This window comes from Salvelinus sp. IW2-2015, linkage group LG27, assembly GCF_002910315.2.
Source record: "Salvelinus sp. IW2-2015 linkage group LG27, ASM291031v2, whole genome shotgun sequence".
NCBI lineage: Eukaryota > Metazoa > Chordata > Actinopteri > Salmoniformes > Salmonidae > Salvelinus > Salvelinus sp. IW2-2015.
This window is the reverse complement of record NC_036867.1, coordinates 23,686,087-23,703,920: the sequence shown is the minus strand read 5'-3', so window position 1 is coordinate 23,703,920 and position 17,834 is coordinate 23,686,087. Positions and strand designations below refer to the sequence as shown.

The 17,834-nt window shown below is 44.0% G+C and overlaps 1 protein-coding gene across 2 annotated transcripts in view; it reads left to right on the top strand.

The window, feature by feature from the left end:
* Positions 1 to 11,966, top strand: part of LOC111953748 (zinc finger protein 438) — a 103,212-nt gene extending 91,246 nt beyond the window's left edge. For both annotated transcript variants that reach the window (XM_023973215.2, XM_023973216.2), the window contains exons 3-4: positions 1,772 to 3,631; positions 3,827 to 11,966. In XM_023973215.2, coding sequence (XP_023828983.1) covers positions 1,812 to 3,631; positions 3,827 to 4,448 — 2,442 coding nt within the window. In that variant the 5' untranslated portion in view covers positions 1,772 to 1,811 and the 3' untranslated portion in view covers positions 4,449 to 11,966. The remainder of the gene's footprint in view (positions 1 to 1,771; positions 3,632 to 3,826) is intronic.
* The last annotated feature ends 5,868 nt before the right edge of the window (positions 11,967 to 17,834 follow it).

Here is a 17,834-nt window from a genome sequence, read left to right as displayed (position 1 = left end):
AAACTCTGAGTTGATGGGAGGAACCTCCTGGGTAGCCTGTCAGTGCCAGACACACACACACACACACACACACACACACACACACACACACACACACACACCATCCATGCCCCCTTCAAGTCTTGGGAGCATTCTAGATATCCTACCGCTGTACTCTCCTCTGTTGACTGAATGCCCGGCCAAATGGCCAAACTCACAGTTGAATTGGAATCAACTATCCAAACAGAGAGGGAATATGTCCAGTTGTATGGATTTAAGATGCTGTGTGGACACTGTATAAATAATCTGCTCTCACACTGAAATACTTCCAGGTTTTGAACAATGTGGGTTTATATCCTTTTTCCCCTATTTTTAAAATGAATGCAAGCATTGGTTCAGCCTAAGTTCTTTGAAAGTTGTTAGATTGGTTAGGTGTAGCAATGTGCGAGTAGCTACCTTTTTATGTCACATTTAGATCCTGGTGTTTTTTTCTGAATCTGACAGGTATCGTGCACACAACTTGGATTGGTATTGAAAGTCGGATTTAAAAAAATATATATATTATTATATTAAAATCCTGTCATCTGTTTACAATCACGTTCATTTTGAAAAATTCTGCTGTAATCTTTATTTTCAAACAGACATGTATGTGGATATTTGCTTAGAATTATTTGTTTCTTATTTTAAGCTTCATTATAGGCCTACACATGCCTACTAGAGTTGATAAAGTAGCTCAGATTAAGTTTATGACCATTCTACACCTTTTATAAAGTAGTCAGAATAATTTACCCGGACTCCCCCTTACTCAACCCTTCCTAGGCTTTTCGATGTTCGACATCCAAAATTACTGTAAACTGCCGACTTTAAAGCCTAATCTCTGGTGTTGTACTGTGAAATATCATTTGTCGATATGGGGCATTGGGGTCTCAGAATGTGGGGCTTTGTAAGTGAGGCTGTTTTAGCCCCACAGCTAGGCTTTACTACTGCTGGTCTAGAGAGAATGGGCAGTGATTAACAGAGGTAATACACACACACACAGAGGTAACCCCTCTTGATGTGGTGGTAAAGCTCCTGTCTGTCCTGCCCTTGGGCAGCTTTCACGCTCTACTGACTGATCCTTCCAGGAAGTACAGGGGGTACGAGGGAGGAGGGGGGTACAGTGAGCACCCCGCCGAGCCACAGCGGTATCTAGGCTGCACGATGGACTCAAATCAAAGGGGGCACTTTGTCTGTGCCTGAGGGTAGTGTGCGTGTGGGGGGGATGTTTGTGTGTGTGTGTGTGTGTGTGTGTGTGTGTGTGTGTGTGTGTGTGTGTGTGTGTGCAGGAAGAACCACAGGATAATAGTCTTCTTGTGGAAGCTTTAGAAATGTTCATGTCAGTGACAGCCTCCTTCTGTCTTTCATCTCAGGATGTATCCCAAATGGGCCCTGGTCAAATGTAGTGCACCCGTATAGGGATTAGGGTGCCATTTCGGGTGCTGCCTGTGTCTCACATCTCAGACTGTTAACCACTTTGTAACGACACCATTAAGAACACTAAGGTTGCAGGAAGGTTGGGGTCTGGGACCAAAAATATGCCAGGATATTACGTTGGTGCCGGGGGTATCTCGATCAGTATTGTTTTTGTTGTATTGACAAACAAATGTAAACCTCTATGCCAGATGATGGCATGCAATCAGTAGGGTCTGTGGCCAAAACTTGCTGCAATGTTATGTTGGGGAATATTTCTTTAACTGTCGTTGTTGTTGAGAATAGCTCTCGAACTTCACTGTTGTTGTTGTTCTGTTGACAGACTAAGACAGGTCTGGGTCTAGACCTCCGTGCCAGGCTAGATGATGAAGAGCCTCCAGTTCAGAAGCATCGCCCCCAAGGCCCCAGCAGCGGTAGTTCCCTCCCCGACCGCCGTCCTGTCTTGCCAGCAACCCTCTGCCCTCCCAGAGGCAGCCTCTACAGCCGTCAGCCCTAAATCCATCCTGGTTCCGGCCCAGAACTATGCCCTGATGCAGGTGGCAGGACAGGAGGGCACCTTCTCTCTAGTGGCCCTGCCGCCCTCCGTATCCCCTCAATCTCCACAGCAACAACAGCCGCAGCAACAGACAATCCAGAAGAACCTGAAGCTGCCCATCCCCAGGTACCAGCCAATGAGGGCCAAGAGCACCCCGGAGAAGGTCAAATTAGCCACACCCACTGCCGTGACAACCCGGCCACAAAGGTCAATAGCGGCGGTAAAAAAGAAGTTGTCATCGCCGGAACCCAAGGAGGAGCCATCAAAACAGGTCATACTGATCGACTCCACAGCCTCCTCTGAGATCTCAGCCCTCACAGCCCTGCTCCCGGACAACGCTGTGCTCTACTCTGGATCTCCACTGGAGCAAGTAGCAGTAGTGGACACCACCATCAACCACATGTCTACTCCTGCCCACGGCCCGGGCCCCGTCACCAGCATGCTGCAGAACCTCCAATACCCATCTGGTGGTTTTACTAAAAGCTCCCCAGTCAAACTGCCACAGGAAGAGAGCAACATTAAGGTTGGCATTAGGCCATGCCAACCCAAGCCTGTAGCCCAACAGCCCCATCCACAGCCAGCTAGTAGCAGCATCACTGTCCTCTCTCCAGCCATCTTCAGCAAAGCTGTCCAGATTATACCCTCCCCACCCAAAGGCAAGTTGCCCATCCTGCCCTACTCGAACATAAAAAGCAACCTCATACCAGCCACCAAACTCAACCTGAACGCCATGAGTCCCAAGAAGGCTTTCCCCAGCCAGCCTGGCTTGCCCGGCCTTACCTCGTATCCCTCTGATCCCCAGTCCAAGACCCCAGAGACTGCCGAGGCCCTCTGTCAGAACCACATGCCAAACTCCCTGCTGCAGAGCCAGCCTCGGGCCAAGACCACAGGCACCCTGTCGCTGCTGGGAACGCTTCAGATGCAGAAACCACCGGGCAAGAAGAGGGGGAGGAAGAGGAAGACAATGGAGGATATTCTGGCCTTTGAGGCAAGGAAGAAGAGATCCTTGTCGTTCTTTCGGAGGAGGGTTCCAGAGAAGCCTTCTCCATCGGCTGTCATCTCGCAGCAGAGGGAGGTGGACATCTCTAAGAAGTACCGCAGCATCAGACCCAAGCCTCACCACATGCTGCTGATGGAGACAGTTCCCCAGCTGGTCAGCCTGCCCTCCCTCACCTCCTCTGACAGTCTGGAACCAGAGCTCCTCGTAGGGCACCAACTCTCTGCCAAGGTCCTGGAGCCTGGTCCTCGCCAGCCCCAGTCAGCCTCTACCACGCTTCACCTGAGAGGGGGTAGTTCCTCTCAAAGGGTCTACCTGGGCAGTAGCCGGCCCCTCCACCACTGCCCCACCTGCAGCCGCTGCTTCCAGTTCAAACACCACTTGCAGAGCCATATGAACAGCCACACCAACAGTAGGCCTTACGTCTGTCCAGTGTGTCGTAAGGCCTATGCCCATTCCGGCTCGCTCAGCACTCACATGAAGCTGCACCACTCAGAGGGCCGACCACGCCGGACGCTTCGCTGTGAGTTCTGTGAGAAGGCGTTTGGCTACGTGGGCGTGTACTTCAGCCATCTGAGGGAGGTGCATAAGGTTATCCTGACTGTGGAGCCATCCATCAGCCAACATGAAGACGACGTGCCTGTGGAGGGGTGACTACCTACATTTTCAGAATTATAAATTGTACTTACATACTGATATACTTGTCTCATCAATAGGACTCTTGACTTTTGGTCACTGTGAGTTTGATACATTTCTTAGAATATTGTTAGCTTCTCACCAATTTTCATAAAACACCACAGTTCTTCCTTCCATCATGTCTGTCTCCATCTTGTATGTGTCTCCAGGGCGATGTCTCCAGACCAGGGGGACGAGCAGGGCCAGGAGGAGCGCGAGGACCCGGTGGAGCTCCAGATCAAGTGTGGCCGCTGTCAGGCCATCACCCCCACCTTCGCCGACATGAAGCTGCACCTGCTCTACGTGCACGGGGAGGAGGTGCAGGTGCGCCTGCGGGACGGGGCTGGCGGGCTGGGAGGGGCACTCCAAGGGGGCCGGGAGGCCGAGGACGAGCTGGTGAAACACGCCGCCCACTACTGGCGCCAGCTCAATGAGAAGAGGAACCTAGTCCGCTGTGGGAGCTGTGACGAAGAGTTCTTCTCCTTCTCCAAGCTGAAGCGTCATATCCTCTCCCACCACCAGGGGGGGGCAGAGGACGATGGGAATGGAGACAGAGAGGGAGAGGGAGAGGGGGAGCCGACTGGCCGCTCAGCCCGGGGAGGGAGAGGGGTCCTCGGGCAGGGCTCAGTGTTTAACTGTGTGCTGTGCAGCCAGGTCCTGGACAGTAAGGAGGAGGTGATGGAGCACTGGACGGTCCACCACCACTGTGAGGACACCCAGGTACTCTGGGAGGCCCTCAGCTCCTACTCAGGGGACAGGGAGATGGACTTGCCCTCTCACAGCACACATTAACATGGCACTGGACACGTTTCAGGTTGTTTCTGTTGCAGTCACGTTGCACAACTCAGAAGATTGACTTTACTGATTCTTTTTAGCTTCTAATGAAGTGACGGTTCCAAACAGTGCATCAGAAGATTGCTATACCATATTAACATGGTGTCCGATGTTAAACATCTCTCCAGGCATTGTGAGAGCTAATAATCGGGTCAGCCTGACTGCAATAAAGACAACCTGGAACGCACCGCACTCACTGTCTGTGTCTGTCTGAGCCCATCCTGCACAGTGGGCTGCTCTCAAACACACGCAGTTATTCCCTTTATACACTATCAAGCTGACCCCAACCATACAGTGGGGACATTTTATTTTCAAATGGTCCTTTGCACCACAGTTCCAGCAACTATGGAATGGTGGATGCCTTGCCTCTAACCAGGCCAGTGCAGTACAGTGCAGCTCGGCTCAGTAGTGTGTAAATGGTATTAGGACGTACAGAGGTCAGTTATAGCACAGGTTAGTTTGTTTGAGAATCCACTTGATAGATTAGTAATTATTATATGGTATTTTATGGACTGCACTGTTTTTTGTTAGTTCTGATTTTGTGTTTAGGTTTTTTGATTTTGGTGTGTTTTAATATTTTGTTTAATAAAATGGAAAGGATAGTTTTTTTTTTTTGTATTGCGTATTTAGATACATTATTGGCCACAGACGCAGTGAAACGGTTTGTCAAATGACGTGAGTAAGCATAATAGCCTAGCGGTAGTAATAAGGGCACACTGTACCTAAGTCTGTCTTTTGGCCTTGAGTACTTTTTGGTTGAAAACTAATTATAGACCTTTTGTGTCAAACTCATTCAATGTTGGGCCTTGTGTCTGCAGGTTTTTGTTTTTTCCTTCAATTAAGCCCTAATTAGTGACTTTAATTAATCAAGTACACGGGAGGAGCGAAAACCCGCAGCCACTCGGCCCTCAGTGAAATTAGTACGGTACATGGTATATGAGTACGGTACATGGTATATGTCTAGCTATTTTGACCTAGAGGAAAACCTTCTCAGTACACCAGCACCTGACTGAAACATCTGAGGCCTTCTGAAAATAGATTGAGAATCTTATTTCTGGCTAATAATCAATAAAGGACTCATAAACAGATGATATATTATTATATATATTTGTTTGTGTACTCTGTGGTAATGGAAAGGGTGATTGATATACTACTGACAAAACTAGCTAAATTTGTTACTATTACATTATAAAGACTTTACATAAATGTTGAACTAATGCTGCCAACTATTATTCAGTATAAACCCGTGGAATTGGTGCACTTGAGGTCTGTGTTCAAGAGAAAAATGCAACTGTCGGTATGTCTTCAAAAATGGAACATTTTTATAGTGCTTTCAGAAAGTGTTCATACCCCTTGACTTATTCCACATTTTGTTGTTTCAGCCTGAATTCAAAATGGATTGAATATATGTTTAATCTTACCCATTTAAACACAATACCCCACAATGACAAAGTGAAAACATGTTTAGACATTTTTGCAAATTTATTGAAAATGAAATAAACATTTGTAAAAATATATATATATATATATATGAAAAATAAAACACTAATACATAAGTATTCACACCCCTTAGTCAATACATGTTAGGATCATCAAAAAGGAGGACCAAGGCACTCTTCATATAATTAATTAAAATGCCTTTATTAGTATGGCATGTTCAATAGAAACAACGTTTTTTTTTTTACGACGCATTTCGGCTGCATGGCCTTTGTCAGGGAGTACCAAAAAAAGGAATACAATGTCCTCTTTTGAACAGCTTTTCCAATTAGCCCTAATTGGAAGAGGGAGTGGTTACAAAATGTATTGGACACACCTAGTAAGCAATACTATACACATTAAAAGGTGAAATACTGTAGCTATGTTATCATAAAAATACAACTCCAAGCTAGAAGTATCAGAACACTCTGGATAAGAGCGTCTGCTAAATGACTTAAAATGTAAATGTAAAACACTAAAAGGTAGTTCTAACCTTAAATATGACTGGGAGAAATGTCAAGAATAAGAAAGCAATATATTCCATAGTACACTAGAACACAGCAAAACATGAACAACAGTCTAAACATAGCTGAGGGCAATTGAGCAAAATGTCCACTAGATGACAGCAAATGGACCTATCACGACCCTACAGGAAGGGTGAGAAATCCATATCTTCATTTAAACCAGGGTATTTAGTGGCCTGTAGTTTGTAAATCCAAAAACTTTCCCTTTGGTTTAACTGTTTAGGACGGTACCCTTTTCTAATAGAGGCCGGAATATGATCAATACCCATAGCTTGTAGGGAGGCAGGGTTGCCATGGTGTAAGGACTTGTAGTGCCTTGCCATGGGGTAGTCTTCATTGCCTACCCGTATGGCGTACTTGTATTCCGCTAAGCGGTCTTGAAGGCGTCTCTTTGTCCGTCCAATGTAGAACACCTTGCACTGTGGACATTCCAATCTATAGATGACATGAGTGGTTTTGCAGTTAATGAAATGCTTGACGTAATACTCCATTTTGGAAGCTGTGTCAACAAAATACTTCTTCTGTGCAATATTTCTGCAATGGTTACATTTAAAAGAGCCCTTGGGTTTGTGGTCAAGCCAAGTTTTTTGAGAGTCACCCGGAAGATAACTGTGGACTAATTTGTCATTTAGGGTAGGACATCTCTTAAAGCTTATGACTGGTGGCTCAGGAAAGACTTGGCGTAGTAGCGTATCACTTTAGATGATTCCCCAATAATTTTTAATGATTATTTTAATGTTCTCTGCTTCAGTGCTGTATTTTGTAACAAAATGCAAATATACATGTTAGGATCACCTTTGGCAGCGATTACAGCTGTTCGTTTTTCTGGGTAAGACTAAGAGCTTTGCACACCGGGATTGTACAATATGTGCCAATTATTCTTTGCAAAATTCTTAAAGCTCTGTCAAATTGGTTGTTGATCATTGCTAGATAACCATTTTCAAGCCGTGCCATAGATTTTCAAGCAGATTTAAGTCAAAACTGTATTGTCCTGCTGAAAAGTGAATTTATCTCCCAGTGATAAAGCAGACTGAACCAGGTTTTCCACTAGTATTTTGCATGTGCTTACCTCCATTCAATGTTCATTTAAATGTTTTAACTCCCCACTCCTTAATGACTTACAAGCATACCCATAACATGATGCAGCCACCACTATGCTTGAACATATGGAGAGTGGTACTCAGTAATGTGTTGTATTGGATTTGCCCCATACATAACACTTTGTATTCAGGACAAAAAGTGAATTGCTTTGCCACATTTTTTGCACTATTACGTTTGTGCCTTGTTGCAAACAGGATGCATGTTTTTGAATATTCTGTACAGGCTTACTTCTTTTTACTCTGTCAATTAGGTTAGTATTGTGAAGTAACTTTGGGGCTCCCGAGTGGCGCAGCGGTCTAATGCACTGAATTTCACTACAGACCCTGGTTCGATTCCAGACTGTATCACAACCGGCCGTGATTGGAAGTCCCATAGGGCAGTGGACAATTGGCCCAGCGTCGTTAGGGTTTGGCCGGGGTAGGCCATCCTTGTAAATAAGAATTTGTTCTTACCGTGGCTTGCGAAAGTATTCACCCCCCTTGGCATTTTTCATTTTGTTGCCTTACAACCTGGAATTAAAATAGATTTTTGGGGGGGTTGTATCATTTGATTTAAACAACATGCCTACCACTTTGAAGATGCAAAATATTTTTTCTTGTAGAACAACAAATAAGACGCAAACAAAACTGAACTTGAGTGTGCATAACTATTCATCCCCCCCCCAAAGTCAATACTTTGTAGAGACACCTTTTGCAGCAATTACAGCTGCAAGTCTCTTGGGGTATGTCTCTATAAGCTTGGCACATCTAGCCACTGGGATTTTTGCCCATTATTCAAGGCAAAACTGCTCCAGCTCCTTCAAGTTGGATGTGTTCTGCTGGTGTACAGCAATCTTTAAGTCATACCACAGATTCTCAATTGGATTGAGGTCTGGGCTTTGACTAGGCCATTCCAAGACATTTAAATGTTTCCCCTTAAACCACTCGAGTGTTGCTTTAGCAGTGTGCTTAGGGTCATGGTCCTGCTGGAAGGTGAACCTCCGTCCCAGTCTCAAATCTCTGGAAGACTGAAACAGGTTTCCCTCAAGAATTTGATCTGTCCACAACTTTGTCCCTAACCTGTTTGGAGAGCTCCTTGGTCTTCATGGTGCCGCTTGCTTGGTGGTTCCCCTTGCTTAGTGGTGTTGCAGACTCTGGGGCCTTTCAGAACAGGTGTGTGTGTATATATACTGAGATCATGTGACAGATCATGTGACACTTAGATTGCACACAGGTGGACTTTATTTAACTAATTATGTGACTTCTGTAGGTAATTGGTTGCACCAGATCTTAGTTAGGGGCTTCATAGCAAAGGGGGTGAATACATACAGTTGAAGTCAGAAGTTTACATACATCTTAGCCAAATACATTTAAACTCAGTTTTTCACAATTCCTGACATTTAATCCTAGTAAAAATTCCCTGTCTTAGGTCAGTTAGGATCACCACTTTATTTTAAGAATGTGAAATGTCAGAATAATAGTAGAGTGATTTATTTCAGCTTTTATTTATTTCATCACATTCCCAGTGGGTCAGAAGTTTACATACACTCCATTAGTATTTGGTAGCATTGCCTTTAAATTGTTTAACTTGGGTCAAACGTTCCACAACCTTACCACAATAAGTTGGGTGAATTTTGGCCCATTCCTCCTGACAGCTGGTGTAACTGAGTCAGGTTTGTAGGCCTCCTTGCTCGCACACGCTTTTTCAGTTCTGCCCTCAAAATGTATATGGAATTGTCCTTAAGCCATTTTGCCACAACTTTGGAAGTATGCTTGGGGTCATTGTCCATTTGGAAGACCCATTTGCAACCAAGCTTTAACTTCCTGACTGATGTCTTAAGATGTTGCTTCAATATATCCACATCATTTTCATTCCTCATGAAGTGCACCAGACCCTCCTGCAGCAAAGCACCCCCACAACATGATGCTGCCACCCCCGTGCTTCAGTTGGGATGGTGTTCTTCGGCTTGCAAGCCTCCCCCTTTTTCCTCCAAACATAACAATGGTCATTATGACCAAACAGTTCTATTTTTGTTTCATCAGACCAGAGGTCAATTCTCCAAAAAGTATGATCTTTGTCCCCATTGCAGTTGCAAACCATAGTATGTATTTTTTATGGCAGTTTTGGAGCAGTGACTTCTTCCTTGCTGAGCGGTCTTTCAGGTTATGTCGATATAGGCCTCATTTTACTGTGGATATAGATACTTTTGTACCTGTTTCCTCCAGCATCTTCACCTGGTCCTTTGCTGCTGTTCTGGGATTGATTTGAACTTTTCGCACCAAAGTATATTCATCTCTAGGAGACAGAACGCGTCTCCTTCCTGAGGGGTATAATGGCTGCATGGTCCCATGGTGTTTATACTTGCGTACTATTGTTTGTACAGATGAACGTTGTACCTCCAGGCATTTGAAAATTGCTCCCAAGGTTGAACCAGACTTGTGGAGGTCTACAATTTTTCTGAGGTCTTGGCTGATTTCTTTAGATTTTCTCATGATGTCAAGCAAAGAGGCACTGAGTTTGAAGGTAGGCCTTGAAATACATCTACAGGTACACCTCCAATTGACTCAAATTATGTCAATTAGCCTATTAGAAGCTTCTAAAGCCATGACATCATTTTCTGCAATTTCCCAAGCTGTTTAAAGGCACAGTCAACTTAGTGTATGTAAACTTCTGACCCACTGGAATTGTGATACAGTGAAATTATCTGTAAACAATTGTTGTAAAAATTACTTGTGTTATGCACAAAGTAGATGTCCTAACCGACTTGCCAAAACTATAGTTTGTTAACAAGACATTTTTGGAGTGGTTGAAAAACGAGTTTTAATGACTCCAACCTAAGTGTATGTAAACTTCCAACTTCAACTGACTGTATGCACGCACCACTTTTCCGTTTTTTTTATTATTTATTAATTTAGAATTTTTTGAAACAAGTAATTTTTTTCATTTCACTTCACCAATTTTGACTATTTTGTGTATGTCCATGACATGAAATCCAAATAAAAATCCATTTTAATTACAGGTTGTAATGAAACAAAATAGGAAAAATGCCCTAGGGGGGTCAATACTTTTGCAAGGCACTGTAACTGACTTGCCTAGTTTAATAAAGGTTAAATAAAATCATAAATAACTACAATGGTGTCGAACCATCCTCAGTTTTCCCATATCACAGCCATTAAACTCCGTAAATGTTTTAAAGTCACCATTGGCCTCATGGTGAAATCCCTGAGCGGTTTCCTTCCTCTACACCCGCCCAAAGTGTAATTAATGCACTTTATGGTAATTAATACACACCATCCGAAGTGTAATGTCCAAACGGGTATTCGATGAATCCTTTCAAAAATAATGTTAAACACCATGCAACTTATTATGTGACTTGTTAAGCATATTTGTACTCCTGAACTTATTTTGGCTTGCCATAACAAAGGAGTTGTATACTTATTGACTCGTGACATTTCCACTTTTCATTTTGAATTAATCTCAAAACATAATTCCACTTTGACCTTATGGGGTATCGTGTGTAAGCCACTGACAAAACATCTCAATTTTAAATGCAGGCTGTAACTCAACAAAATGTGTAAAAAGTCAAGGGGTGTGAATACTAGACTGAAGTAAACTTTTATGTACATTCTCTTAATGCTATGATTGGTCATTGGAAACTGAGTGGAAAAGCCTGTTTTGTCTTCTGTTTGCTTCTTACGATGGGGGATGTTCAATGTTGTGTTTCTTGGTTGGGAGATTGACTTGTAGAGGGGTGGTAGATGTGGTTTAAACATTTGTCAGACTGTGTAACCTTTTTCGTATGAAAAATAATCACATGGTAAGTGAATGTACCTTGAATGTTTTAAAACCCTACCAAATTCTATATATACATATTGAATATAGACTTCTATAGTTAGATTATATATATATATGTATAGCTATGTATAGATACAGTATATTGAGAATATATATTTGCATAGAATATATAGTGAATATGCTGCTTTGTTCTAATGGAGGAAACTAACTAGAAAGGAATTTGTTTATTATCGTCAAACCGGCAACTTATGCTGAGCATAGCTCTCCTTGCTTGTGTCTGGCACAGTGTCTTGCAGCACAAACAAATCAATGGTGTGAAAGTAATCACATAGCTAATATGTCTGTTTCACAAAATGGTGACTGTCAAAACTTGGCTGAAAGTGTTTGTGATCGTGGCTGTTAGTGAACCTGAAAACCTTACCTTTCTCAGAACGATACAAATGTATGCTTTACTGAAGATGATGAGATCTGTGTGATGATATCTAACAAGATATAAAAAATAAATGCATATTTATTTCCAGTAACAGTATGTTTATCCTGCTCAGGTAACTGTAGAACCAACCCTGTTGTACGTAACAATAAAGTTGGAGGATGAATCCATGCTTATGTTAGGTTTTTTATTTATTTTCCTTTTATGACTTTTACGCACACACACACAGCGTTGGATTGTCTGTGTGCGTGCATTAGTGGGGATGCTTGGAAAGGGATTCATTGAGTGACACCGTGTGCAGTCAGCACTGAACATTAAGGTGTTTGGGGTCTGGGTCGGAGGTGTGTGTGTGTGTGTGTGTGTGTGTGTGTGTGTGTGGACCACGTTAACTAGGGTTGCCAGAGGGGTTATCAAGCACCTACATTATGCCTCAATACCTATCTGACAGAGGGCATCTTTGTACTGCAACCTCATCCAATCTCCCCATGATTGAATGAGTGTTTGTTGGGGGGGGGTAAATCTATACTCTTGTTTTGCCCACACAGACACACACCATCTAACTACAAAGAATCAAGTGGCTTCTTGCTACATCTCACAATCATGGAGCCTTTTTCCAGAGACTTCCTATTGAGGTTGAGATGAGGAAGAGTAGGATGTCGTGTGCATGAATGAGATGTGAATCAAAACAATAATCATATGCCTCCTGATGGATTCATATTTGATGGATGGGAATGATCAAACATCAGTGAAGTTTCTGTCTACCTCTCCTGCTCTCTTTACTATTCTCCACTTTCGAAGACGAGCCAGGTGGAACTGCAATGGAAACTGTTGTGTTTACATTGCAATGGATGGACCGCTTAGTTCTAGTAACCAACACTGACTTCCTCCAGAGCTGGTTTCTTCTTGGTTCTTCTAATGGAGAAAGGACATTACTCTCTCCATGAACTCGCGTGATACCTTCTCCATTAGTGCTTTCGTCACTGCCGTGTGGAATGTGGGCCCTCGGCTCTAATTGTTTTAGAGGAACATGTCCTAGGTTCAAGGGTCAGAGGTGAACTCTGGTGTGATTTCAGGTGCTCGGGCCAAACCTGACAACAGTAATTACACAGAGACCAAAGGCCTAGATTCAATCAGATCAAGCATTAACCGGCGATAGCCGACACCCGCATCGCTGATGTTTTGCCAGTGTGGGAGGTGTGACTGTCAAATCGATGAGCAGCTGTTCTTGATCATCGTCATCAATCCACCGGTCCCACTCGCGTTAGAAGTTCAGAATGAGAAAATGTAGGCTATATAGAAATAATGACTCTCAAATTGAAAATCATTAAACTAAATAATAAGGGTTTCTATCAGCCTAATCGAGGTATAGATTTAATCTCACATTCCAATGTTCAAACTTGTAAAGAAGGCTGCATGGGATTTCTCTTCTTTTTTTTTACCCCCAATTTCGTGATATCCAATTGGTAGTTACAATCTTGTCTCATCGCTGCCACACCCCAACGGTTCGAGAGTCATGTGTCCTGCAAAACATGACCTGCCAAGCCACGCTGCTTCTTAACACTGCTTCCTTAACCCGGAAGCTAGCCACACCAATGTGTCAGAAGAAACACCATCCAACTGACGACCGAAGTCAGCTAGCAGGCGCTCGAGCATGGTGAGCCAAGGAAATCCCCCCCCCGGCCAAACCCTAACTTGGACGGCGCTGAGCCAATTGTGCGCTGCCCCATCGGGGTCACGGCCGGCTGTGACACAGCCTGGGATCGAACCCTAGGCTGTAGTGGTGCCTCAGCATTGCCTTAGACCACTGCTCCACTCAGGAGGCCCATGAGATTTCTCTTAATGTGACTTTGTGCAGCCAATGGCAATGTCCACTTTAGGTATAATGCCAGGAGCCGCTTGCGAATTTGACAGCTCTAACGCAGTTCCACCTCCGAGACCGCCAAAACAACCGATATGCGGATGTCGGCTAAAGCAGATCTGATTGAATAGAACCCCAAGGTCCAACACATACACAAAACAAAAAATCCACGTTCACATCAACCCAAGTTTGAAACAGCATTGCAGCTTTACTGGGAAACACTGTCAGTGTTGCAGCTCAAAATGCTATCAACCCCCAATCTACAGACTGTCGCTATCGCCTTGGTGAGAGCAGATAAAAAGGAAAGCTCTATAACGCCGTTGGATGCATATTTCTCTTTAATCAGAGTGAACATGTACCACAGCCGTCACACTGACTACCTCGTGTCTCCCACCTCACAGGAGAGCAGCCTCTCATGGGGGAGATCGGTAGGGGGTATGATCAAAGACATAACTCCCCCCCACACATCCCCCCACACACCCCCATTCCTAACGGGATCAGTCAGATAGAGTTTACACACACACACACACACACACACACACACAACTAGAGGTACTGGGGTATGCCTGTTCTTGCTACAATGCCTCAAAGCACCCCTTTCAGAAAAGAGAACATGGACTCAAGAGTGTTCAGAAAGTAATGTTGCTCTCTGTAAGTGCCCTATTTTGATGTCTCTCAAATTTAGGACCAACCGGTAAGGAGTTGGTCTCAGTAGTAAGCTTGGTTAAAAATCGAGGAGTGGTAATGTGACTCCCTAAACACTACCCAGGGGGTCCTGGTCTAGCAAAGCTGACCTCACTAGGGGAGCAGAGGGACAGATTTATGGGCTAGTAAAATGTGACCCGTACTGACCACAGATGTCCTGGCCAACACTAAGGTAGAGGGTTGAAACCTGAGGAAAACACCCAACACTTGAACTGGACAAGCCTTCTGTCAACTATTCCTTTTACGCTCTCTCGCTCAAGATCACGATTGATATAATGGTGGATTATTGCTCTCACATTTGTCTCAAAACGTAATATCCGTGACACCCATGTGGACGAGCAACGGGTTGGATTTTGGACTGTCTCTGTCATAATCAAAGCAGGTCTTTGGTTTCTTGAAAAGATGTCGCATAACTGTACGTGTACCTCATACACTTTGTAAAACAGAGAGCACATACATTTACGAAGCCCACTGAGGGGTACAATTTTCCCTCTGCTCTCCTCCACTGCTCTACCCTGCTCTGGACTGCTCTGCTCCCGCTTGGTCTTGTCATGTTTCAAAGCTGTCCGGCTCGCTCCTCTCCACACCCTCCCATATTACCCAGCTAATGAGCAGCAGGAGAGACCAGGTAAATAATAGATGATGGGTGAAAGGCTGGAGAGAGCGAGAGCAATGGAAAGGCTGGATGGAGAGACAGATGGATAGAGGGATGGGGAGAGAGAGAGAGACAGAGAGCGAGATGTAGAGAGGGATGTGTGAGAGAGGCTGGTGAGAAAGATGGAGAGAGAAATCAATCTACCCAGTGTCTAAATGGAGAAAGAGAGAGATGAACACTGGAGGTACATTTAGACCAGTACAGTAAATACTAGTCCTCATCCTGTAATGGGGGGACACATTACCCCCTATTGATGGATTGGATGTAAATGAATGAACAGCAAGTGCACACACACATGCATGCACGCACGCACACACACTGCCTATTCCATGTCACCAAAATAGGAATCCACCAAACCACTAAGGGAAGCTCAGTGTACTCTGATCCAGATGGTTGAACTCCTAGTGCAACATAAGTAAACACACACAGTCAGTGTAGGCGCCGTTCACCCCAGAGGGACTTCAACCATCTGCTCAGGGTCCTCAGAGTGAGACACATAACTCAATCTTAGCCCTGATCTGGCACTCACTTCACAGAGGGACTACAACGAGGCTACACAATGGACTACACAGGGGCTACACAATGGACTACACGAGATTACCCATCCCTTTTCAGTCTCTCAACCACCATTTGTCCGGCTGTATTGAAAGCAGAGGTGACAGAGAGCATGTTTCCCAAGTCAGAGTCAAAACCGCTCAGGGGACTCTACAGAGATAACAGGATGCTAATGTCTCCCTGCCTTTGGGGAATAATGTATGCCTGAGTGGTAACCTACATTTACAGCGCAATCTTACAAATAAGGTTAATGAAATGAGCCTGCAGGAGGATGAATGGACACACACGCACACGCGCACACGCGCACACACGCACACACAAGCTGTACACGTCTTGTACAGCTAACCTTGTGGGGACATACAATTCAGTCCCACTCAAAATCCTATTTTCCCTAACCCCTAAACCTAACCCTAATCCTAACCCGTACTCTTACCCTAACCTTAACCCTAACCCTAACCCAAAAACCTAAACTTTATCCTAACCCTAAACCTAACCCTAGCTCCTAACCCTAACCCTAGCTCCTAACCTTAATATTTAACTTAATTCTAACACTAACACTAATTCTAACCTTAACCCTAAACCCCCTAGAAATATCATTTGACCTTGTGGGGACTAACAAAATGTCCCCAGCTGGTCAACTTTTTGTTCGTTTACTATTCTTGTAAGGACTGCTGGTCCCCACAAGAATAGTTAAACACACACACACACACACACACACACACACACACACACACACACACACACACACACACACACACACACACACACACACACACACACACACACACACACACACACACACACACACACACACACACACACACACACACACACACACACACACACACACACACACACACATACATATATATATATATATATCTGAATAGGTAATATATTTATTAAGGTAGCTACTGTATGGTTGGAGGGGTGTCCCTCTGCCCATCTTTACAATGAATTCAGAAAGTATTCAGACCCCTTGACTTTTTCTAAAATGTATTGATTTTTCTCTCCTCATTAATCTACACACAATACCCCATAAAGACAAATAACAGCAATAACAGCTTTTTAGAAATGTTTTGCAAATTTATTTTAAAACTGAAATATCACAGTTACATAAGTACAGTATTCAGACCATTTACCTTTGGCAGCTATTATAGCCTTGAGCTGATGCTACAAGCTTGGCACACCTGTATTTGGGGAGTTTCTCCCATTCTTCTCTGCAGATCCTCTCAAGCTCTGTCAGGTTGGATGGGACCTTCAGTGCTGCAGAAGTTTTTTGGTACCCTTCCACAGTTCTGTGCCTCGACACAATCCTTTCTCGGAAGTCTACTGACAATTCCTTCGACCTCATGACTTGGTTTTTGCTCTGACATGCACTGTCAACTGTGGGACCTTATATAAACCGGTGTGTGCCTTTCCAAATCATGTCCAATCAAATGAATTTACCACAGGTGGACTCCAATCAAGTTGTAGAAACATCTCACGGATGATCAATGGAAACAGGATGCGCCTGAGCTCAATTACAAGTCTCATAGCAAAGGTTCTGAATACTTATGTAAATAAGGTATATCTGTTTTAAATTTTTAATACATTTTCAACTATTTCTAAAAACCGGTTTTCACTTTGTCATTATGGGGTATTGTGTGTAGATTGATGAGGACAGTTTTTTTTATTTAATCCATTTTTAAATAAGGCTGTAACGTAACAAAATGTTGAACAAGTCAAGGGGTCTGGATACTTTCCAAATGCACTGTATGTAAAGTAGGTGTGTGTGTGTGTGTGTGTGCGTGCATGCGTGCGTGCAAGTGTGCGTCTTTGATTGAGGAGCTCTGAGCAGAGTAAACTCCCTCACACACCCATCTTCCCCCTTATCCCTCTAAACCCCCACCTGCAATTAAACAGACAAGCTGGGAAATTCCCCTGGCTGATTTGATAGGTTAATTAGCTCCTACATGAAGTAGGAGATGTGATGTGGTGTCGCTGAATAACGACTGTGATGGCAGGGATAAAGCTGGGAGGAGGAGGAGGAGGAGGTGGAATTCAGTATCATCCATTTATACACTCTCACCATTTAAATCTGTCATAATTCGCTCTATTAATTTCACTAAGAGAAATGTGTGACAATATAACCATGCAGCTAGACATTAATGGATCAAACGCCACTGCACAAGTCTGACCGTTCTTTTGTGCCTCTGCACTAGTGTGTGTGTGTGTGTGTGTGTGTGTGTGTGTGTGTGTGTGTGTGTGTGTGTGTGTGTGTGTG